Source organism: Cimex lectularius, unplaced genomic scaffold, assembly GCF_000648675.2.
Source record: "Cimex lectularius strain Harlan isolate CLEC.00 unplaced genomic scaffold, Clec_2.1 scaffold28, whole genome shotgun sequence".
Classification (NCBI taxonomy): domain Eukaryota; kingdom Metazoa; phylum Arthropoda; class Insecta; order Hemiptera; family Cimicidae; genus Cimex; species Cimex lectularius.
In genome coordinates, this window is record NW_019392712.1 from 65,501 (window position 1) to 91,390 (window position 25,890).

A 25,890-nucleotide genomic window follows, 5' to 3' on the forward strand; every position below is an offset into this window, starting at 1 on the left:
GTGAATTAACACAATTTACATGATTATTAGAAATACATGAAGCCATAAATTCAATAACATCAATATTTTCAAAACTAAATTGATTTTATGGCAGAGCTAGGTGAAAATCTAATTATCAAAATTATGAAAATAACTGTAATTTGCTAATTGTTGATATGCTGATATAACTTTAATTGAAATTTTCATTTTACACAAGGCAGGATCCATTTCCCATTCTTCTAGAAGCCATTTATTTATTTTTGGACTTTTAATTCAACAGTATTCACAAGCTATAACAATCTATTAATTAGGTACAAAATATCAATGTTAATAAGTATAAGCATCGCTATGAAGAACCTCATCCTATTGGTGGAAGTACAATATGAAGATACCTGTGGAGAACGTTTCCTTAAAATAAAAACGTTGGATTATACTGCAATACCGTTTTAAAAAAAAATAATAGTAATAATTCCAATAATGAAAGAAGTAATTACATAACAAATTTATTAAGGTAAAATTTAAACAAAACAAATACACTTTTACATATTTATATTTGTTTGAATAAATGCTGTATTTTTAACTTTTGAACCAACGGGTACTGGATGTCAAATGTCTACATAAACAAAATTAAATGTCACAACATGGATTAAATGAACCAAACGATTTTTTTTTTTAACAACAAGGCATCAGGAAAGTTCTTTTGTTTAAGTTATAATGAACAAAAAACAATCAATTATTATTCAAACAAAATAGCTACTTTTAATCAACAACTGTTATTATTCAGTCTGAATCAAAATTTGAAAATTTTACATTGAGAATAATAATTGCTTATAAATTACTGGTCTAATTTTGGCAGCCCAAGAATTTACAATTTTATTTATTGTGTAGCCACTGAACTGTAGTGCTATTAGTATGTTTATATATTTTAGAAAGTAAATTGTTTCTTAGTTTGATATTTATTTTTTTTTGTTTTTATTTTTTAATTTTTATGAACAAATATGAACAATTTTTTCCAAGTAGAAGGGTATTCCATTATATAAGTAGTCACCATACAGTGTGTTCAAATTATCACCAAATTTATATATATTATATATATAAAAACTAATGGAATAATAATAATAATAATAGACAAAAGACTGCATAATTCAGTCAATATTGTGATAAATGAAATAAAATAATCTAATTCTACAAATAAATTAAATTTATGTTAACCATTTAAATATATCACGACTATATAATCAACCATAAATTTATATTTTACACGTCATGGCCGGATGCTATTCATTCATACTGTTTATTGCCAAATATTCTAATGTATTCTTGGAGCTGACCGATCATTGACTGTTCTTGTTTTCCGTAAAGAAGTCCCTTTTTTTATTTGATCCATGAGCGAATCATGACAAACAGTTGGATCAGGGAGTGTTCTAACTGCGATCCATTGTCTTACTCTACTGGCCTTGGCGTATGTCATTTCCTGAGAGTGTCTCCTGCCAGGGGCCAGCTTTGCGCTTAATGCGGCAATAAGGCTCGGTTCTATTTTCCGATCGGCTGATTGAGAACGCATACTGTGTGTCCTGCGAATGGATACGGGACTGGCAGGAGTGTGATTTAATTCTGTAAGGGTGCGTACTGTTTCTGCGACGCTGATGCCGCAGCTTTGATTTTTTATATCACTTGGCAGTCTCTTTTCTTTCATCGTCAATTGTACTGTTTTACGCTGTAGTTCGGCGGCGATTCCCATTGCTGCAGTCCTTTGGTACTCGCTCGCCTTCTTCGAGGACAATTCGAGTGAATTGGTTTTTGACGATTCGGTATAGGAACTTTCCAATAAATAAGCAGGTGGAGGAGGAAGGCTTTCATTGCTGCCAGAATTTTCCGGTGAAAATATTCCATAGTTCGCTTGAGAATTTCGGATGGACATGGAGATCGATGATGTCCGTCTAATGGGGGGAGGAGGTTTTTGGCCTTGAACTGAGCTACGTCTAAGTAACGAATTCCTTAAAGACCCTGTACTGTAAACTAAAAAAATATAACAATTATCAATTCAGTAACAAAATAAATCAAAAGGTTTAATTATTTTAATTTAACAACAAAAATTCTTTAAGTCCTTCTGAGACAATGGACCTTAGAAGCCAAGAAAAAAACTTTTTTCAAGTTTTTTAAAAATATTTTTATTGCTTTCTGAACTTGTCAAAGCATGGAGATGGGGGAGAGGAGCCAGCCATTGCTGGAACTTTCAATGTATTGTTGTTTAAGGTTTAGGGTTTTGTTAGGAGGTCATCGTCTTTTTAGGCAGAGAGAAGTTTGGTGTATTTTAAGGGGGACGTTGAAGAAAGGGCTTGAGCTAGTGGATTGGTGTGGAAAGAAAGCTTGGATTGGGAGTTGTGGAATCACGTCCACCATGATTGGGATATCAAGGTCTTTGTGGATAAGATGGTTTGGTTAGTGGGAAGAGATCATTGAGGATGTAATGGAGGACTTTTGATTGAAAGAATTGGATTGTTTGGACATTGGATTGCTTGGCTGAACCCCATAGCTCGATTTCATAAATCCAAATCAGTCTAATTAGTGTCTCATAAACAGTTAGTTTGCTGTGTTTTCATGGTGGATTTCGGTCCAAGTAGATATCTGAGATTCCCGTATATCTGATTCAGTTCTCGTTTATTTGTTTTATGTGTGTGTGTACAAATTAAAACCAGATTTAAAATCAAAGTTTGAGGTGTTTTTATTGATTTTATCCTTTACATTTTTCATTTGTAATGACTTTTTCTAAATTTTTATGACATAGCCTGAAATTAAAACAATCCACCTTACAGTTATCATAAATTCACTAATTTCGTGGTCCGCTTGACCAATTAATATGTTACAGTTAATTAAGGTTTTCAGTTGAGATAAAAAAGTCAATGGCACGAGCGGGATTCGAACCCACGATCTTCGGCTAGATACGCCGCGATGGGGGTTGAGATAGGAAGTTGGTGTCCGAGTGGATCGAGGTCATGATAGCTCAAGTGGTAGAGCAGCGGCGTATCTAGCCGAAGATCGTGGGTTCAAATCCCGCTCGTGCCATTGGTTTTTTTACCTCAACTAAAAACCTTAATTAATTTAAGTTATAAAGTTAAATTTGGACACAATCTACAAGGTAATGAATTTTTAAGTGAACAAGACACCGGGGAAAACAACTGCCCTGGGCCATAGTCCTGCCCAAAAATGTCTATTTTTTGGTTACCATAAAAAAGGTATTTATAAGCTTTAGAGGGTACTAAACCCGATTTTTTTTTTTTTTTTTTTTAAGAAATTTCTTTTTCACTTACTGGAAAGGTCTTTTCATTTTTGTTTTGTAACTTTTCATGTATATAATTCATTTAATACACTTTCTTATCGTAGATTAAAAATTTCAATGATTATGTAGCAACCTACTATCATAAAAGATTTCAATTAATTAACTTTTCCTGCGCTCCTAGAATCCATTGACAAAAGCTCTCGAACAGAGTCTATTATTTTTCAACCTACATAACCAAAAAAAGTTTCAAAATCAACTGAAATTTACATTTACTTATTATTACAAATGATACAACGGGAGAAAAAATGAATGGTCTCTATGAGGGATGTAAATAAAATAAAATAAATGTCATAAATAAAAATAAAAACTCAAATATCTTTAAGAAAATACAAAAAGTACAAATTGAAAACTAAAGATCAGAAAATATAAAAGAAATGTTCAATAATAAGAAGAGTGGATTTACTTTCATTCTGGGAATTATCCTCTTGTGTTGCTGATTGTATAATCTGGCTACCATAACCACTAGAAGACTCTAAAGAACTTTCTGATGTGCTTCCATCCTTCTCATTAGTATCATTCTGAAAATAGACAATTTATTTAATGAATATCTTAAACATAAAACACACTATCATAGAACAAAAATATAAATTGTATAGACCAAAAGAAAAATAGATACATTACAAGATTTTTGTTCAAACGATTTTTGTAATTAAAGATTGCAAAATTTATTTCCTAGCTGGAAGAATTTGAATAATTATATAGTTTTTAGTGATTCACACCTTTTCATTTTTTTTATTTGCTTCGGCTGGTGCTTCTTGTGATGGTGGAGGAGGTGGTGGAAAGTTCATTTCTTGGGCTTTGCTAGCAGCTAGGCTTGCCAACTCATGCATGTTGACGTACATAGGTTGAGAAGTCTCAATTCCTAAAAAAATTTACTTAATAGTATTTTACATTCTGTATTGGACAAATACAATGGAACCATAAGAAGAAGATACCTGCATGTTGTAGAACTGATTGGGTGATGGAAGCATTGTGCGGCCTTGTTTTAGATGATGGAAGGGATGGCCTTTCAAGGGAAGAGCATCTATTAGGGATTGGCGGACGAGATGAAATTGTGGATGGCTGAGGCGATGCAATGGGTGTGGCACTGCCACTGGCTTCAGTAGGCACAGGACTAGAAGGTTGTGAAAGTGAACTTTCAGGAGCGTGAAAAGTATAAACTGTTAATGACGGCCTTTGGTGTCCCTTTTCGTAAGCTAGATGAAAAATACAATTATTGAAATCTGGTTATATGCCCAAGGTGAAATTTCAAACCTGTTGATATAGTATGCGGACGCTCGTTCATTATTGCAGTTGCTGCTCTTTCAAATTGAAGGGTTTCTTGTAAATTCGGCCATGTGGCCGTCGGGTTAGTTCCTGTCGTATTAACACTACCAGCACTACCACAGGGCGTACTGACATTACTTCCACTGCTCTGCTCAAAAGCACTAGGAACCTGAAATTGTTTGACAATTTATTGTCAGAGGTTAAGTCAAAATATGTAATTAAATACAATTATCAGTTTGAAATAAAATATTAAAAAAATGAACCGAAAATAATCTTTAGCCACATGAAATTAGTAAATGATTAACTGTCATGTTTATAATAAAAAAAAAAAAACAGAATGGTTTAATATTTCTGAGTAGTGACATTTCAACAAAATATTAATAACAATTTGAATTTGCTGTACTTTTATTCATTAAACGTAGTATTAATAGTATTTGACTTTTTTTTAATTTTGTCTGTTTTTAAGAGGGTTCGCAACAGTAGAGGTGATATCAACCCTCGGGGTGTCAAGTGTTTTTGAAAAAAAGCCCATTTCTAAGTATGTCTGGTTTGAATGCAGGACTGCTGGATTCGAACCCAGGACCTTTACCTTAGCGCCATGTCAATGTCAAAACCAATGACACCCCTTTAATTAAGCATTACTATGTAGATTAAAAAAATTCATCAGCACAAATATACAGGTAATTTTTTAAATTAAAGCTAAGCAATAATTTGCAGAAAAATTTAAAAAATTTATTTCACATAACAAAGATGTGGTTGATTGTATTATGAAAGCCAAATCTTTAATTTGTATTAGCATAGTCGGCAAAATATATAATATAATTATTTTTAAAGTCAAAACTAATCGTAATACTTCTATGAATTTATAGAATAATTAAGTTCTTTGAACTATTGATAGATGACTAAAAATAATTGGCAGCTTGAATGAAGCCAATGTGATTGCTTATCAGGAAAAACAAAACCTACTTAAGTTGGCATTTGCAATTTGGTACAAATAATAAAAATGATGTGAATGTAATGCATGCAAAAAAAAAAAGTATTTGACTTAACTAAGTTGTTTGAGTGCAGTTGACACATTTAATTTTGTAGTGGTCAAATTGTAAATTCATAACACAAATAATTACCAACCAGTTGTGGTTTACGCCAAGTTGGGCAGTTGTCAATGAAGAGGACAATAGGTGTAAATGGAAAATATTTATGAAAACTTGTAATAACCTGCCAATTTATCAGCAAAAGAACATTTAAAGTTTTTTGATATTATGTATATACTCAAAGTAAAAACACCCCAAATATAAAATATACTGATGGTTAATATTTACTAAATTGTAATTCAGCCTCAAATATATCTTTATCTTTCTTCTATTAAGAATTTAAAGCTGTATATTTTTTTTTTATGTTACTAAAAAAATAACAGCGAAGAGTTGAAAAATTAGAACTTTAAATAAATTGAAAGTAAACATAATTATAGATTCAAAAATTTATACAAAGACAAAAAATTCCACTCATTTGTAAATACATATTTTAACACGGATAATGCACACATTTTTTGGGTTGACTATTTTTCGCATAATCGATTTCGCACATTGCTGAAGAGTGCATATTGGTTGGGTTGGGTCAGGTTAGCTTAGGTTGGGATTAGGGTTAGGGTTAGGTTAGATCAGGTAGTTACGTTTAAGGTTAGGTAGAGTTACAATTGGAGTCAGGGTCAGGTTAAGAGTGAAGTAAGCTAGGTTAATGTAAGGTGTAGTACGATTAGGAACAGGTTAATTATATGCCCATGATTTAAGGTTATACCATGAAGAGAAAATTTATAATGCAAACCATGGTTGCGTTAAGGAAGAGAGATTGCTTGATTTACTTCTTTTTTTACTTTTACTACTTACTTTATTTACTTACTATTTACTTCTTCATTTTTTAAATAAAATTTATGTTTAATTTAGAAAAATAAACTTGTCTGACTGGGAGGTTGATTCAATTAATACCTTTTGAAATATAATAATGGGTGTCGGGGCAACAACGATTAGAGCATTGACATGGAGACTCGGGTTAAGGACTGTAGGGTTAGGGATTTTGATTAGGGTTAGTGTGGGTGGTTAGGGATTAGGTTACATATCCATGATTCAATTATTTTAGGTTAGGATTATGGACAGGTTAGATTTGGTACAGTAAGTTTTCAGGTTAGGAAGGATTCGGGATTAGTGTTAGTATGGTTAGGTTACACATCCATGATTTAAGGTTTTACCTTGAAGCAGAGAAAATATGAGCAGTTATAACGTTACTAAGAAATAAAAGTGGATTTGAAAAACTATGGCATTAGATAAATTGAAATTTAACTTAATTATAGATTCAAAAAATTGTACACTATGATATGTTTTTGTGGTGGATACACAAATTTTAAATGTAATTAAATATAAAATATAATTATTAATGCAATAATTAAAACAATCAATGATGAGAAAACCAAATTTCTAAATGTGCATTTATAGTCAAATCTCATTTTGCATTTTAACTGTGAAATCCAAATTATGTACTGATGTTTAGTTTTAAAAATTTGAATAAAGATTTTTGTAGTTTTAATAGTAATTACAAACATTAGACAGGCTAGTTTTAATGGTTATTATTAAACTACACTTGATTATCTTACATTTGGTCCATTTTAAAAAATTAGAGATAAATAAAACAGATAAAATATCACGCTTGTGTTTACAATTGGATTTTGTAAATAAATTTTTGAATAGACAATCTTTTCTTTGTTGGTTTTTAAGTTTCAAATATGTTTGAGTGGTGGTTTTAGGTATAGATACAGATTCGGCTAGAATCATAGCCTTGTTGGATGACAGACGAAGTCAACCATATGTGGCCAGGGTGCTTAACATTCCCAGACAATTGTCCAAAAGGTTCTCCATTGCCAATAGGAGGTTACTCAAGAAGGCATGGATCAGGTTGTCATCATGTCAGAGAGATGATCGTTTTAATGTTTCAAATGTACTCTGTAATCGACAATCCACCACTGTTGAGATCAAACAACTATTTCATATGCAAGGCGGAGATTTCCAAAAGCTGGAGTACATGCGAGAAGACCTGCCACTGGCTCAGAACTTCTGACAAGGTACAGAACAGCTCGGTAAGTTTCGCAAGGAATCACATCAATTGGTCTGAGCAAGATTGGACTTTAATTTTGTTTTCGGATAAGTCAAGGTTTAGTTTGAGGTCTTCTGATGGCCGAGAGAGGGTTTGGAGAAGAACAGGAGAGCGATATATCCCCGCAACATTTTCACTCTGGAGAATCTATGGTGGTGTTGTGGTTTGGGCAGGCATTTTTAATTGGAAACGGTTTTATTTTTACGCATGACAATTCAAGGCCCCACACAGCTAGGAACATTGCTAGTTAAACATTTGTAGTGGCCAGCATGTAGTCCCAAATTAAACCCTATCGAACACCTTTGGAAGGAGTTGTCAAAGAGGGTACAAAATCGCCCAGTGATGCCAGAGAATTTGCACGACTTAGGAATGGCACTGTTGGAGGAGTATGAAAATATTCCACAGCATTACATTCAAAACATCATAAAATCGATACCATGTCAAATGCAAGCGGTGATCAATGCAAGAGGAGGAAATACTCAGTAACGAATTGAATATTTTCTTCATTGTTCTTCATAGCAACATTTTTGGTACAATTGTTTTTACTCGGTTTAATTTTTTATTTAGCTATTCTTTAGAAATATCCAATAAACAACACAAAATGAAAATTATAATGATTGCAAGTATTTACTATTATTTTTTTTTTTAATAAAATTAAAAAATCAAAGGTGGACACTTTTTTTGCCTCTCAGTGTATTATAAAATTTAAAAATACACGGTGTTAAAACTCTCAATCTCAATATTGGTAATTTCAAAAGATTTAACATACCTTCAATGAATATGCGGCAGGGAACAAGGCATCTTGTGATGTAAAACCCGAATCCTGAGAAGAAACACTGCTCATGCCAAGGATAATTGCTCGCCCAATTGACTTAGTTGTATGCTAACACAACAACAATACTACACATGGTCACAGCAACAAATCAATGCAATTCTACAGATAAATCTTATAAAGCTAATCTTTTTTTTTTTAATTTACTTTATTCAATATTAGAAATAAGCAATAAAAATGTAAAATTTCATTAAAACAAATAATTTATTATAAATATATGATAGTCTTTAAATACTAATATTCATTAAATAATAATTTATCTCTTTCAATAAATAACTTAAAAATAGATTATATTTTAATTTAAGTATATAATTTCTTATTTCATGCTGATCAAAAGGTTAAAACAACTTCCTGTTGCTAGAAACAATGTTTGTTTGTTTTTTGGTGCAAAACAAATTGAAGAAAAGGTAAAGTGAAAATATACCAAGTTTTTTAGAAAAAAATAAGCAATTCTAAATTTAATCTCCAAGATACATATCCATGCATAGACACAAATCTCACAATTATTTCAAAACAATACAGCATAACAGAAATAAAGTGAAACAGTATGACTACAGAAAGTTAAGCCGTTTTATTTTTGTAATTTTAAAACAAAAAATAATCAGATGTACCTGAGATAAGGAACGATGCCAGTAAGGATGGCTTGGCGAATGGTGAGACTTAGAACTTCCGCTAGACGAGCTATTTAACGACGATATGCTACACATGCTTGATTTTCTTGAGCCAAGAGAGCCCGGGCTGCTGGGAGGAGTTTGAAACGTCCAACCTTCACTGCTTTTGAGATCACTAATGACCTGCAAAAAAATTTTTTTTTGTAAATAAGATTTAATACTTATTACTGGGTGACCTGGTTTATTTTTTCTCCACTTTAGATTAGTGTTACACTAGTATTTATAGAGAAAATAATTAAATGTCTTACTTGTTCACTTGCAGGAGGCAACGAATGTGGATCTGATGTGTGTTTTTCAAGTTGGTCAACTACTTCTTGTAAATGGGAAAGCTCAGAGAGCATAGCAACTTCCTCATCCTACAAATAAAAATTGTACATAACAGCATTAATTTTGTCCCTTGTCTGTTCATTAGTTACTGTTCCTAAAAAATAAAGTCAGAACAATAAAATTTGTTATAATAAAAAAATGCCCAATCAACACTTGCTCTAAGTAAGGGATATTATAAGGTCAAAAAGGAGGATGAAAAGATGGTATAACAGACACAAATCATTGTACCGGAATAAAATTATTTCCCATTTACATTTTAAAGAAATACTGAAGAAGAAACAATAAACTTTATTCAGAGGCTTGAAGACCTCTTGTATAGCAAAACTATATAATAGAACCTTATCTAACTCGTGTCTAACGGGTGGGAAGGATATAACCACTTCAAGCTAGAGTACATACTCATCATGTGGGAACCTCCTTGGGGAGTCCAAGGTAAAGCGCTTAAGTCTATCATCCAATTCCCCAGTGAGACCCCTGTACACAGAATAAAAGGTAAGGATCGTAGGAGGGAACGGGATCTAACCAGAATAGCCTGGGAATTTTCTACACCAACGTTGAGCCCATTTTCAGTCGCCCAGGAATTGAATTTAAGTCATCGTGAATTCTTAAAATTGCAGCATGTAAGTCAAAAAGTGGAAAGGAAAGGTAAATTTGGGAGTTGTCTGTATGAAGATGGTAGGAGCAATATTTATGAATTAGGAAAGTTGTTAATGTAGCACCAAAAAAGAGAAACTGAGACACTTGAACCTTGAGGGACTCCTGAAGTGATGGGCTGGGGAGAGGATGGGAAATTATTTGGGATGGATACTGATTGGAACGAAGCAAGGATGGAGTTCTCAAAATTAGAGGTGATTAAACAAAAATGTGCCCTTTTCTGGAAAATACGCTAGTTAAATTTTGCAACATCAGCGTCTATTAAACTTTTATACATTGTCTTAAGCCAGTTGATCTTTTGCTATCAAACTTTCGATTATTGTGTCATAGCTCCACTAATAGTTTTCCTTGATGATTATCTTTGAATATGCCAAAGTGTGTTGGAAAGATCAATTACAATTTGTTTCAGTTTTCCATTTTATATATACATAATTTTTTTTACTTTATTTTATTTATTTTTATCAATTTGAGGCTGCCCTTCGGGCCAAGCTTTCTGCTGGGCCAATGCCTCCAGTTTAATTGCAACCACATTACAGGCTTTAGTCCAGGAGAACAATTGTAATTTTACCTTGGTCAAGAGTCGTCTTATGTCAGTCAGATTTTTAGGACAGTAGTAGACTGTGTGGAAAAAGCAGGATGAAAACCAGATTGGAGTGGGACAAGGAGGTTTGATGTTTCTAAGTAAGAAGACATTTGTAAATATACTAATTTTTCAAGGGGTTTAGCAAGGTTTAGGAAGGATAATGGAAATTATTAGCGGAGGTGGTATTAGGAATTTTATTCAGGGGTTTCAATCACAATTGCCTGCTTTCTTTATTTTGGAAAAATATAATTAAATACTGTAGATATGAAGAAGGATAGGAAGGATAAATGGGATACATACTTTGATAAGTTTTACAGGTATCCCATCACTAGCAACTGCTACAGTATGAATACACCTATAATGGAAGTGAGTTGGGTAAAAATCTAAAAAGAAGAAACTATATCAAATGGAGGTCAGTTAGGAAGGGAAATAAGGTTATGGGGACCAGAAGGTTATGAGGCTGAAATAAAATGGACATTAAATTCATCAAGGGATGATGGGAAAACATGGAGAGCTTGAGATATGCTGCAGAGGGACAGTTTGCACAGAAAGTACAATAAAAAAGCACTAACAGAATTTATTTCTGTTAGCACTTCCTTTCAACCTTTTTTTAACCTATTACTAAAAAACTCAGTTATACTTTTATTACAACTATCAATTTACTTGCTTTCATTATTACATTTTGCCATAATAAAGTGTGTAAGTTAAAAAAATGATATACATTATATAATGGAACTCACCACTACTGGTTTCAAGAAAGCGACAAGAAGACAGTACCGGCTTCTCTCTTCGATCAGTGCCGATCTCACAGCTTTTTTCTCAATATCTTCCAAAACCTGCTTCCTTTCGTTCATGTCTTGCAGAGAACACTCGACTCTCCTTTGGAGATCACTGCCTTTACTACCTTTTTTCACTTTTTTCTGCAGTCTTAAAGTGTCAGTGGAACGTTTCTTAAGTTCAGTTCTAGCACGTTTGTAATCTAAAAGAACAATTAAAATGTGAAAAAATAAAACAAACTCAGTGGATATAAATTATTTTCTAACTTCATTAAGTGAATATTTTTCTCACCCCTACTATGTTCTTTGTCTAAATTTATAAGAACTTTTTTCCAATCTTCAAGCTTTTCTTGAAGTGGTACTACAAGGCAGTCCATAATAGCACTAAAACCAACACACAAAATCTTATCAAATGGATAAATTATAACATTTTAGTAATAGATCTTTTCAAGAATCTTATCTCTTAACAAACTAATTTAAAAATGAGGTGTAAAAAGTGGTCACCCTGACTTTTTTAACAGGTAGAATCATAATTTTTCTATTTTTTATGTGCCTGCATTGATTGTTTAATATTCAAACAATACAAAATTTACAATGCCTCATAACATTTCTTACCTATCACTGCTGTTCAAAATGAAGAAATGCTCTCTAACATAACAATTCTAGCTGAATTTGTAAAAACCACAGTGGCAAAAAAGTATTTTAAAAATAAGAAAAATAAATAAATAAATAAAAGTAATGAAAATATTGAAAAACATCATATTATTTATTTTTTCCACATACAACACATCTAAGTTAGTACACAAAATAAATTTAACAAAAAAGTAAACTAAGAGTGACCACTATTTTTTTTTCCTTTCAGTTTTAATTAATTCATGAATTATTTAAAATTTATTACCTAGTAAACGTCTTCATTCTAGCTTCTACAGCCTTATGTCGTAAGCATATCCTTGTTAATGCAGTACCAATTTCTTTAGTGGCTCCTAAAATAATAAATATGACATGTTTATTCAGAAAAGGTAAATGCTAAATACTAAATACCTCGGGTATTGGTAGCAGCATCTGCTATTTTTTGAAATGCGTCTAAGTAAGACGATATTGCGTTCAATGTTGCTCTGTAAAAAAATCAGTAAAAAGCCTGATTATTATTATTCCAAGTGATTTTAAACAAAAAAAAAATATATAAAAGAAACTGATAAAAAATCAACTTCATTACTTTTGAAGAAAAAAATACTTGGCTATCTTTTTATTAAAATCTATGTTATTGCAAGATCAATCAGTTAAAAGGTGCAATTATCATAAATATGCATGCAAATAATTTATTTGTTTTTACCAACCTTAAGCATGAATGAAGTTTTGTTGCTTTCACTACAAGATCTTCCCATAATGGTGTACCATTCTGCAAAAAAAAAATATAATTTTTTATTTGTAATAACAACACTATATATATTGTGGATAATTTCAGGGCCAGCACACCACATTGGTAAATGCCAGCCCTTTCCTTTGCTGTTTTTTTTTTCTGTCCTTTTTGCATTTTATTCCTATTAATTCATTTTATGGCACTACATCCAAATTATAATCATGTTTATTAGGGAGATGTCTCTCCCTCTATTCACTATATTCACACCCCATAGAACTCAATATTTTTTAGGATAACTGAGGAAGAAGTCGCTTCATTCATATTAATAAATTACTGATTATTTGGAGATCATGATATGTGATCTGGTGTGACATAGGCTTAGAAAAAAATTTTCTTTATCGTGCCAAAGACTGGATCTTTATTGTGATCATCTTCAGGGCTGTTTGTTTTCTATATAGATGTGTCATTATTGTGTCGTGTTGAGTGCCACACCAGACTGTACCTCACCAACTCCAAATAATCATTACTTAACGGTCACTAAACACCACACATTAATAAATTACATTCACACTGCCCCCATAGAACTCTATTGCTTGGGGTAATTCAGGAAGATGCCACTCCACTCACACTGCGCTATAGAACTCAACATTGCTTGAGGTAATTTAGAAAGAAGCCGCTCCAATCACGTTAATAAATTACATGCATACCCCATAGAACTCAATATTGCTTGGGATAATTGAGGATGAAGCCATTATATACACACTGCCCCATAGAACTCTATATTGCTTGGATAATTGGGGAAGAATCACCTCCATTCAAATAACGAAATATTTCATGTAAAATTTTAGAAATAGTCAATTCTACGCTATAATTATTAACAAGTTTTCTTTAACCACATAAACAGAGATATAAGTTTTATTTCTATTTATTTTTTTACAGCTACAAGAAAAAAATAAAGTTAACATAAATAATAATATAAAATGAAATATGTGCCCAAGCTACAGTAAAAAGTAGCTTAACCATAATGGAATGGCACCATGCCTGGCTCTATAAAGAAGTAAGCTTGCTGATATGGTATATCTTTCTTGAGCACAGCAACAAGTTACTAACCCTCTTCTTATTTTTTCTCTTTTTTTAAATGTAAAGAAAATAGTGACCATTTTTTTGTCTAAAGAACAATCTGAGTTAATGTATTTATTGGCTAAATATTACCTATTAAACCTTAGGTTGGTTATAGTCTTTGTATAAAAGGCGATGAAAGAAAACCAAGTAGTGGTGTGATTGGTGTATTATGTATATATTTGTGGTTAGGATGAGTTTTGTTTCTCTACTGCTAAAAAGCCCGTTTGGAAGTACGTTGAGTTCGAGGATATGAACCATTCTAGTGACGAGTCGTGTCAATGCTGTAACTGTTGCATCCTCAGAAGTCAGGATGATTAGAGATACATACATAATACACCAATCACACCACTACTTGGTTTTCTTTCATCGCCTTTTATACAAAGACTATAACCAACCTAAGGTTTAATAGGTAATATTTAGCCAATATATACAAGAGTAAACTAAAGGTTAGAGGTTAATGGCATTTCAGATCTCATCCGAAAATCTCACAATTAAGATACAATTAAATTTATGAATACATCACATAAATTTTGTCTAAGTTTATTTTATTATTATCATGTTTGAATCATTTTCGTTAAAATAAATGAAACCATGATGAATGAAATGAATCTTGCTATGATTATACTACTACAAAGGGATAATGTTACAAAGTATATTTATTCTTTCTATCTGATAGCAATTGTGATACAAAGTCTAACAAAATTCAAGATCAAATTTAAAAAAAGCCTTTTTTCCTTATTCTTTGTTTAATACTAACTAATTGAGTTTAAGTGTGTTTATTTGTGGCAACAAACAAAATTCCATATAAGTTAAACGGGTACAACTGATATTTCAACATTTATTCAACCTTTTAAGGAGTGGAATTACATGTACAAAATGAATAAGAGCAACAAAAAAACATTATTTACCATGAAATGTTCATATCAAGAAATATCTATGAAATGAATAAAGAAAATTTTTGATTTAATATATTCCAAATATTTTCAGCTCCAAGAGAAAAGGGCTGTGATCGTCTTATAGAATTGTTTCAATTTTAAATATAAACATGCAAAGACCCCCTTTTAATTTTAATTTTAACCATGGCTAAATAGGTTTGTTCTTTTTTCGTCTTACCACAGTTTTCTGGTGTTCATTTATATTTTTAAATTGACACACAGTGGATTTGGGTCAAGGGTTTTAAATAACTTGATATTTTTTAAAGTTCATTATGCATTTTCTTTTAATTCTTAATTTTTTTAAAATGAATCAAGAGCAGAAATGCTATCAATAATTTAGTTATCAAATAAATAGACTGTACTATTTAAATAAGATTGCAACTTTTGCGTCAAAATATAATTCAACCTTTACGATACAACTTAAACATGGTAAAAGTAAATTATTAATACTTAAAATAATTTATATAGAATCCCTTCGTGATGACTGTTGCTGATTTATAAGCATTATATTTAAGCTCAAATATGTGCACGCATGTACGTACACACATGTGTGTATGAGTTGAGCTTTTCTTTTCTCACAGTCCATCGGTAATTCGAGGTTTTGTGTAATTTACAATAAATTACCAGCAGGCCTCGAGAATCACACTCACACATTTCATCCCCCAACGCAATCAGTTCCTAGATCCAAACCCTCTCACACTCAAACTCATTCTTAAATACATTCTTTCCTATCTACATACAATTTACTCAGAGTGGTGAAGTACACGATATTCTTCCATCACTCTTTACACTTTGCCAACAATAAATGGGCCTACTTATAATAATATTGTTATAACTAACTTAATTGAGTGTCAACTCAATATTCTGCATCAACCCTCTCACACAACACATTTATGCTAATAAATACATTCACTCTCAATACATATTGGTGGCACAAAAATATCAATACTATGTACAATAAAACAACCCTGTTTCCTCCAAGGATCTGAACAGGGGATCAGATACTCATTGCCAGTCTCAAGAACAATACTCATATCGGATAACATTCCGTCTATATGGAGCCAAGGAATTTCATCCTTCTATTAGGTGGGACACATCGTGCAACCTTTCTCTGTGCCTGTCACATACGCGGGCTTGGGCCTAGAACTAAGCGTCTGTGTGTCAGCCTCACATGGCCTATTCTTATAGGGTGAGGATGAACTCACTTCAACAAATCAGAGGTCGAGGGACACTTATCAACAGTGATCTTGATATGTGAGTGCTTCTCTACTAACCCAGCCCACCGACGCTGCCACTTCTCTTAATCATGCTTTCTATTGCATATTTTGTGTCAGAGGGCCAGATTGCGGTGGTTAAGTTCGGCCACATTGTCCGCTTTTTCGTTCCTTTCCAGACCTATGTGTCCAGGTACTAAAATTCATTGTGTTTTTTGTTGAAATATTTATTTGATGTGGATGGTTTTTTTTTAAATTATTTTATTTTATTTATTCTCGAATTTTATATTTTCAAAATATGATGATATATTACGATATAAATAGTTATGCTTCTTATAAAAGGTTGTATATCAGCAGTCTGATCACTCATGATGATTCCTTGAACTGAAGATAGTATAGTACTGAAACATTTTATTTCCATACCATTTACCTATATACAATTTACATATTATCATGATATGTAGTGACAGTAAAATAGAATTCAGGAACAAAAAGAAACATACAACTCAAAAACTGTATTGTCATGCAAGACTGAAAGAGTTAATGATATTTTGTTTCATTGTTGCAAAAGATTAGATTAAATATGTTTAATTTTCTGTCATACATTTAACAATAAACAAGGAAGAAGAAGAAAATTTATTTATTATACTTTCAAAGCACAACATTTTCACTAATAGAACCTTATTCAGAATATTGTGGTTTTTTTATTTGCTATTGTTTTAATACTGCTAATCAACATTTCTATATCCATATGAGGATAGGTATTACCAAGAGGATAATGTTTCAGTTCATAAAAAAAGTGTCTTGAATAATTCGCTGTAAAGTATTAAATATTTTCTTTCCAAAGGCTGCAAAATCCATATTTTGTACATGCTTATTGTCCAAATTTTAGTTCAGTACTAGGGTGGCCGAAGCAGCACATAAAATTTGCACTGTGTTCAGGATGCAACAATGAGTGAGCGCATTGCCAAAAGTGGTACAAAAGAATGAGAATAATCGGACTGAAGATGAACAACGGTTTGGTAGACCTAATGTCTTGAATGACGATGAATTGGGAGAAGTTATCTTCCTCATAAATTATCCAATGGTAACAAATGTCTGTGTCTAAACATTTGCTTTTCATTGGTTTGACAGCACAGCGAAGACGTTTTTTGACCGGGTTGTTACATTCAATGAAAAATTGATCCTGTACTGTATTTAACAGTACACCAGGAGTCTTTAGCATTGGCTGTCACCAAATTTGTGTCTAGTGGAGTACGGCAGGCATTGTATGTTGCACGTGGCTAGACCATCACCGCAGAAATTAATTCAACTGTGTCAACTGTGAGTATCTCTTACTTGGGCCCAGAAACAGCCTGCTCTCATGAACAATAAAGGTATAAGTTTTCATCAAAACAAGACCTCATACAGCAAGAACTATAATCGGGGGAAGCTCAGTTGGGAACTCCTACAAGACACTGTACTCTCCAGACGTGGCTCCATCTGGCTTTCAACTTTTCTTAGTAACGGACAATCATATGTGCAATCTGGAGTTTGATAATCACCAACATGAAAATTAGCTGAATTTATTTATTTAAGTCCAGGGACGCAAACTTTTATAAGAGCATAGGAACTTGTTATTATTTTCCCTTAATTAATTTTAATTGTGACAGTTATTAAACCTGCATGAATTTTTCTGGTTACCTGGTATTAAATGAGAGAAAAGTTATATAATTATACACACCAAAAATCATGATTTGTTACTGATTATCAAAGGTGATGCTTTGACTTTGGTAGATTTCTTTTTTTACACTTTTTAACAACTTTTGGGCAGTGCGAACTTATTGTTTCATCACCGAACTCAGTACAAATTTTCCAAGCTGCCTTGGCCACCCTAAAACCAATTTTATACCCAATTTATACAGAAAGGACTCACGAATTACCGGTTTTGAAACATGCCAAAAAGCTGTAGTCCACAGGTAAATACAAAACTTTCTAGTACCCTCATCATCATCAGATCGATGAAAATTTGCTTCATATATGTTATTCACTATGGATGTTGCCAGTACTATTAAAAACCAGTATTTGTATGGCACTTGCAGATAATTGATCATGGACGGATTTAAGTGAGATTTGGGATTTGTAATCTCTGTTTTATGAATCAACCATTCTGAAATGCCATTTGTTGATAGTGGACATATTCCTAAGTGCAATATCTGATTTGTAGTGATTTCATTCCCTTCATAAACAATATCAGCCTTCTATGCTATTCAACAATGAACCCATTGTGTTCAAAATGAATAACCTATTCAGCATTGTCAAAAACCAAGAGATTAACAAAAATGGTATATAAAATTTTCTTTATTTCTTTAATAACCGAATTGAAAATTTGCTGGGTTCCTTTTTTTCCCTATGTGTCTACGTCCCTTTTATTACCTTTCCAAAATGGCTGTATTTCCGGGCAGATGCTTTGGAGTTACATAAAATATGTTCCAATCTGCTGCTTCATGGCTGAATCAGCTGGTTTTTTCCATTTTTACGATGGTAAAAAAATGTGCAATGACCAGTATAAAGGCCTCCTTGTTTCCACTATTCATTTTTAGATTTTTGTTCTTCCAAACTATTTTTAGCTGATTTTATTTGAAAGGATCTGTCACATTTTATTTTTACCCAAGCACTGGACAAAAGTGCCAGGCAAGCTAAAAGATTTATAAATCTCTTAAAAAGAAATGCGAAGGAACTTACTCTCCCTCAGCAGGCAAGATTTGAGGCAGAAGGGCTCTGAATTACCACCTAAAGAAGATGGGCAAAGTAAAGATAGAAACATGCTTAATGTAAAGAGAAACGAGAAACAGGACATACCCTTTATGTATTTGAGACACTAGTAAGTCTTATATAGTCAACTTCAGTGAGGTAATTTTCACACCAAGAGAAGTGCATAAAGAGGAGCCGTATAAAGTGCATTGTTCCATAATAGACCTACACGATGAAGAATATGGATAGGAAGTGTGATTTTATGTTCCCCAAGCAATGCAACTTTCTGGCTTATTGTACTTGCCTACTTCCTTAGTTCAGTGCAATACACTCAAGGAAGGTGAAAGAAAATCATAGGCCTCTATACTGGCCCTTGTAACTACCACCTAAAGATAAGAAAAGTAGAGTTAGAAACATACCACTCTGTCAGGAGGAACCAGAGACATCAGCACATAAACTTTGTGAATGTGAAGCATTATCCAAATTATGGTACAACCACTTCAGTAATGTGATTCTCACGGCAATAAAAGGTGCGCAAGGGGACGAGGACAGTACTTACAGTTAAAAGTGCACTACAAAGTGGAAGTCCAAGGTATAGTTGCCATTTATAGGGGTTCCACAAGAGATTAATATAGGTCACCAAAGAAAAAAGGATTTTTAAAATTCTTATTCGACCCCCAAGCCTTAGAAAAAACCTTTTTGACACCAAACTCGATCTATTGTACACTATACAAACGTTTTAATTCAAAAGTGTTAAAAATTCATTTTCTTCAAACCATTGATGGTCGTTATGAAGTCGACTGTCTCAATTTTAGCAGTATGGACCAAAAAGGGGATGACTGCATTTGATGAATTAAAAATATATACTTTTACCTTTACTTTACCCCCGAAGAGGTTTTTAAAACATTCCGTTAACCATTTTTTGACACCGAACTTCAGTCGATATTCATGTAAACAAACTTTTTAGTTGAAAAGTGTTAGAAGTTCATTTTTTTCTGAACTATTGCAGTTTTTATTTCAAAATATTTTGCAATGCATTTTATATTTTACACTCAGTTAAAAACAACACTCTAAAGGGTTATTTCGAATTAAACTATTAGTAAATTTGAACAGAGCCGGTCTGAAACGATAATGGGAATAAAAAATAGGAAAGATTACAATTTCAACATCTGTGATTAACATCTGATAATGTTTATTACATAACTGTCGTTATTACATATTTATTACTATTTTATTATAATATGTAATATGTTATATATATTATATTATTATTTAATACCGTGATACATGAAATCATTATATTTTTTGTCTTAGGACTTAAAGTTTAAAATTTCATTGTCAGAGTGGATGGGCTTTGTAGAGGGTGTCGCAATTTTGGCAGAAAGTCCAATTTATCTCACGTTCATGGGGCAGAAAAGTGCCTGGTCGGGTTGAATTATAAATAATTGTGCAAATTGTAAATCGCCTTCTTTGGGTCAAGTTTATTTTTGGAGTGGTTTGTTTTTTCGTTCGGTGTCACCAAGAAAATTGGACGTGGTCACGTTCGACAAAAACGAAACGAGAAAAAAAACGCGTCAAGCCGAATATGGAGCAACTCTGATGAGTGCGGGACTTATTGTATAAACAATCATTGAAATGAGCTCATGGTGGAAAAAAATCGTCGTTTGTTCGCTTCGAGTTTTACCTTGTGCGGTTGAGAGTTAAAATAAATTTTGCCTGTAATAAAAGAATAATAAAAAAATTAAAAAATTTACACTTACTTTCATATCTGTGACGATCTGGTTAAAGAGGCCGCCTAGAGCACTGTGCTCCCTTTCCATCCCACATCCCTCCATCGTAAAATATTCTTTATGCACTATTTGACGTTTTTGGACGAAAATTTTCCTCTACACGAGGACAGCAAGGGCGATAAACAACCTGTTCACTCGCGTCTTATCAGTCGAACCATAAAAAAAAACCGACCGAAAATTTTTTTCAAACAGTTAAGAGATTTTTGAAAAAAATCGATAAATAAAACCACATCATACGAGCGGATTTTTTTTCAGGCGGAAATCGATGTGGAAAAATGCGGGATAACTCATTCTACCAGAAGATAGTCGACCGAGCTTAGATCCAAAACTGAAAAAAACAACAAACACTCGATGGTAAACAAAGGATAAGCAGGAAATGAGACGAGAGGCTGTTTCGCATCCCCTCCGCTGCGCTACCAAATCATTAATTCTGTAAAGATTTCTCATTGGAGGAGCGAAGCCCCGGCCAATCCGATCCCGCCGTTGCCCATTCGATCGTCTCACAATCCCGGACGTAAATCTTCTCAATCCGTTCACAATGATTTCTTATAAATCGGCACCTCGAAAAAAGTCATTTTGACGATTTCAAAATGATTTAAAACGTACTCTACGTGCGTCTTGTCGGATTGACGAAACTTCTTTAACAACAAAACAACGGCGTGACGTCATGTTGCGAGACTTCTTTACACACTTGCACGTGCAATTGTACTTTCACACGCTTGGTTTTTTAGTATTTTTTTTTTCTGTACTATAATTTTATTTTCTAATTAAAACCTTCTTTTGAAAATAAACAACGATTCAGTAATACGTTTCATGTAATTATTTAGTGAACAAATAAGGTGTTACATTAAAACCCACAAAGTTACATTTATTCATACATTCAGTCAATTACTCTTTCACATTTTCAATTACTCTAGCAAAACTAGATCACCTGAGGACTGCAGAAAACACATCGCTGAAGGTTGAAAGATGAAGGCTCCTTAATATCTCAAAAAGTTAGCATCTGGTGTAGCTCCAAAGAGTAGTATTTGAAAAAAAAAAAATCAAGAAAATATTATTCTTGTAAATTTCAAGAAAAACCGAACTGAAAAGGGCAACGGAAAAAAAAGATTTCAAAAAGAAAAAATGGAAGAGAAGGGGAAAAATAAACAGCCAGAATAAGAAAAAGAAAAAAATTGTAGGCGTATTTTGGATTTTATTGTGGCTTCAGAATACCCCTGAAATGTTAAAACATGTCAGTTTTTGTAATTGATTTTGTTTGTCCACTTTAGTTAAAATTTGAGAACGCCACAAATCACATAAAAGCTACAAAAAAAGCATCCATATAGGAGTGTTTTCTGATTAACTAACCATTGCGTGCCGTGGAAAAAGAGTATCCAGCAAATTCTAAAAAATTGGTGAATTTATCAAAAATTGTGGTCAAAAAATGCAGGTTCATCACCTCGCAATCACAGAAGGGAATTTCACAATTTCTTAATTTACCTTGTTTTTTAAAATGTATCAAACGAAAAAACTACCCCGATTGAAATAAGAGCGAAAATAACTGTAGTAACTAGTAATTCCGTTGTATTTTGTGATGGTAAAGTGCAATGAAGATGTGAGAAGGGATTGTGTTTTGTTCGTCTAGGATCTTAGGCTTATGGGCTTATGGATCACCTTTACCTGAAATCGTTAGAAAAACGAAAATGAGCCTCGAGTGGACTTGACAAAATCATTAGAAATTGATCTTACTCCTTCGGAATTGCAGAATTTGTTATTGCGTAATTATAGCGTTTCCCTTTTGCCTAAGATTTTGAGGTGTATGTAACGTCTTTGGCACAAAAGTTGTCTTCATTTGTGATAACTAATGAATCTGCTTGTGAAGATTGTGCTTGGTTAATCTTGTAGAGTTCAAGAAATCCCGGATTGAAAAAGAAAATAGAAAAGGAAGAGTTGCAAAAGAAAATGGAAAAGAATTTAAAAATAAGAAAATGGAAGAGAAGGAGAAATAGAATCAGCAAGACTCTAAGACTGGAAAAACGAAAAGAAATGCTAGTGATGCTAATAATGAGATTGTGTTTTTGCAGACGTGCCAAAAAATGTTGGAGCTTGACTGAGATGCGATACACCACCCAGCACATCTCCATATACCTGACCTTATCCTTTCAGATTGTCTCCTTTTCTTCCACTGCGATTTAAAAGATCTATTATAGAATTTGCCCTTCTTTAATTCCAAACCTCGAAAAGTGCACTACTCTTAAGGTGATAATTATAAAGGCCTATTGTTTTTCTTAATTATTTCCTACTAAGAAAGAGTCTGTTAGTCGTAAAGTAGTCCGTAGCGTTTCTGCTTTTCCTGGTTTGTCAGTCTTTCGGTTGTTATCAATCCCCTCGTGTCCGGTATCTGATTATGTTTTTTCAGAAGCAGGAGGTTAGGCATTCCAAGACTAGTTTTGGACTGAAGGTGGAGTTTAAGGAGTTCCGTGCTGCTTGGGTGTCTAAGAATTTTATTTGTTATGTGCCCCTTTTGGCCTCTTTTTGAGAATTTCTTTTTTTGCTAGTGGTGCTAATAACAACACAGCTGATGATAATGGGTTTTTAACCGTTAAAGAAGCGCCAGAAAATGTGAAAGCTTAGCTGGGATGAGGGATCTATATATTTTAAGCGTGTTTCTTTAGATGCACTAATGGCTGAGAGTAAGCTAACCAATTTATGGTCCCTTTTGTCCCAGCATCTCTCCTTGCTTCTCTCACAAAGGTTTATTTATTCCTTTGTTGAATTCTTCCCTAATCAGAATAGTTAATCCGTTTATTAGTTAGTTAATCCGGATTTCCTGATGCTTTCATACTCGATGCTAGTTGAAAGACTGTGGTATTTATTACACCTTAGTGTATCTGGAGGTATTTCTCAGATTTTAAGCTTACTGTAGTATAACATAAATAATTCAATCTTAACCTGTTAAGTTTTGGATTCGCTGTTTTATTAAGGCTTTGTTGGCTAACCTTCATTTTTATTCTTAGATGTTAGAGTCTCCAATACCCTTTTTTCATCCAGCTTTGTCCTCCACTTTTTTTCATCAGTCTTTGATATGGAATGTTGGAGGTTGCTTTGAAGGATTCAAGTTAAAATAAAATATAGGGCTATCATCCTCATAGGTGGTAATGATGGTGTTGGGATGTATAGGAAAGTCAGCAGATAGATTGTATATAGAATGGGATAAAGCATGCTCCCTGGTGAGACGCCGGCTTGTATTGGTATAATATTTGAATATTCGTCGCCCGAACATCACCATGTTAGATTAGTTAGATACATTCCAGGTTAAAATAATGAGGAGTAAGTAGGCAGCGTTTAATTTTTACGCAATACCAAAGAATTCTAGTTGACGTAGGTCGATAAACGTCAACTAGAATTCTTTGGTATTGCGTAAAAATGTCAAAAATGACCTCAAGAAGATCCAATACAACATCAGTTCAATACCAAAGAATTATTATCGAAGGATGATATATCCTCTTTATTTTAATACCATCCAATTCTTGAGAGTAGAAGTTGGTTTATTCGTTAGATGGTTAATATTTCTCTGTCTTCACCTCTTTGTCTTTCACCTGCTCTAGGGGTTTTTGGATTGCGCCATCTTGCGCGCATGACATCGAGTTTCCCTCTTCGTGTAGTTATTTTTGTAAGTTATGGTGAAAGCCAAAAGGTTTGTTCATCTCCAACGAGGACGTAACTGATCTTAAATAGCCGATTTGCTAATTGTAATTTGAACTATAATAAACTGACTAATTTCGTGTCCTATCTTATGGGCAAATGGGTAATTCAAGATTGAAAAAATGAAGAAAAGTGGTTTTATTCGAAAAATTCCGTCATATAAACGGGGAAATCCCTCGGTGCATGTCTTTGCCTCTTCATTTCGTCATCTTCAATTATCCTTGAATTTTCTTTTGACCAAGACACGCCTTTGTGCGTTTTAGTGAAAGTCAAATGAAAGGGCGTAGCATTTGAGTACAAAGAACGATGTACTGTCAAAGGATGTACTGTCAAACCGTGTCTATTGGAATGGAATCTATGGAATTATTAATAAACACAACGATGTTTTAAAAAACTGACGAGGAAAAAAAGGGAAATGGCGTTATTAGTATGCTCATTATGTTTTTTAAATCAACGAGTTAAAATAAAAGAAATAATGAAAAATATTTATTAACTACTAAAAGTCATAAATGTAAATTTGTCAGCACTGTGTTTTAAACGAAATGCCAAAGATACATCATGCAAATTACACTTACAAGTTGAGACGTTTTAAAAATTATTCTACCACGTTTTTTCAATATAAATTAACATTTTGGATACACCAAGGCATTTAAGACATTGCAAAAAAAAAAAAAAAATGCCAAAGATAAATTCTGAAAAACAATTGTTACAGCGGAAAGCGAACTATTATCTGTCAGAAAGGAAAGAAGTAATCGGGCTTATTTCGTGCTGTACAATGACAGCGATAATGTCCAATGTTTTATCGTTCTTCCTCTTTTCTTCGGTTGCTTTTTAGCACTACAAATAAGAAAGAAAAAATACAATATATATTTTTTATCCTGTAGTTCCCATCGTTAACTTTGACACAGTATCTAATTATAGACAGAAGATTTAAATTTTGAGTGTTTGCTATATTAAGTTAAGTAGTTCTGGTTTTACTATTACTCGAAACCCTTGCGAAACAAATTTTTAGTACATAGAACATTTTTTCCCACTTTCCCTATTATTGAAAAGCTACTTAAAACGCCTCAGTCCATTTCTAGTTTTAAATAAAATCATTCCTACTCAACATTTCATCTTCCGTATTATTTATTACAGTTCACAGACTCCAAGTGAAATAGGTAGTGGTGGCCGGGTTTAATGGTTTTAACTTAGCGAAACCAGTGGCCCTACATCATCAATTTTCATAGCTGAGATGGAATTAAACTCTGTGCACAAGAAATACTCAAAAAGAGGCTAAAAGATGCACAGTTGTGCACAATTCTTAGATAGCCAGACAGTACTGAAGCCCTTAACACCACCCCCAATTCAGAGCTGGTCTTGGAATGCCTAACCTCAAGCTCCAGGGAAAAACGTTACCCAGTAACGCTGCTCTCGGTTACTATGCCTGATGCCACAAGTGGATTGATTGCAACGGAAAGGCTTACAAACTAGCAAAAGC

General features: G+C 33.1%; 1 protein-coding gene across 3 annotated transcripts; it reads right to left on the reverse strand.

The window, feature by feature from the left end:
* Positions 1 to 656: 656 nt before the first annotated feature.
* LOC106669981 (metastasis suppressor protein 1) lies at positions 657 to 21,228 on the reverse strand. Of its 3 annotated transcripts, none has more exons than XM_014399914.2 (14): positions 20,694 to 21,228; positions 12,907 to 12,968; positions 12,611 to 12,684; positions 12,468 to 12,552; positions 11,862 to 11,953; positions 11,534 to 11,772; positions 9,478 to 9,585; positions 9,170 to 9,352; positions 8,496 to 8,609; positions 4,574 to 4,754; positions 4,255 to 4,515; positions 4,039 to 4,181; positions 3,723 to 3,837; positions 657 to 1,998 (listed from the first exon to the last, which is right to left on the reverse strand). In XM_014399914.2, exons 1-14 carry the CDS (start codon positions 20,766 to 20,768, stop codon positions 1,289 to 1,291), a joined length of 2,442 nt encoding a protein of 813 aa, XP_014255400.1. In that variant the 5' UTR covers positions 20,769 to 21,228; the 3' UTR covers positions 657 to 1,288. The 3 variants fall into 3 exon arrangements, with proteins under 3 accessions (XP_014255400.1, XP_024082152.1, XP_014255401.1); XM_024226384.1 differs by lacking the exon at positions 20,694 to 21,228 and adding an exon at positions 19,807 to 19,892; XM_014399915.2 differs by lacking the exon at positions 8,496 to 8,609.
* Between the last annotated feature and the right edge of the window lie 4,662 nt (positions 21,229 to 25,890).

Coding starts and splice junctions, on each gene's coding strand:
- LOC106669981 (XM_014399914.2), bottom strand. CDS start 20,768: ATGGAGGGATGTGGGATGGAAAGGGAGCACAGTGCTCTAGGCGGCCTC. Junction 12,685..12,906: donor AAACTTCATTCATGCTTAAG/GTTGGTAAAAAC, acceptor ATTTTTTTACAG/AGCAACATTGAACGCAATAT. Junction 4,516..4,573: donor TCCGCATACTATATCAACAG/GTTTGAAATTTC, acceptor TTTTTCATCTAG/CTTACGAAAAGGGACACCAA.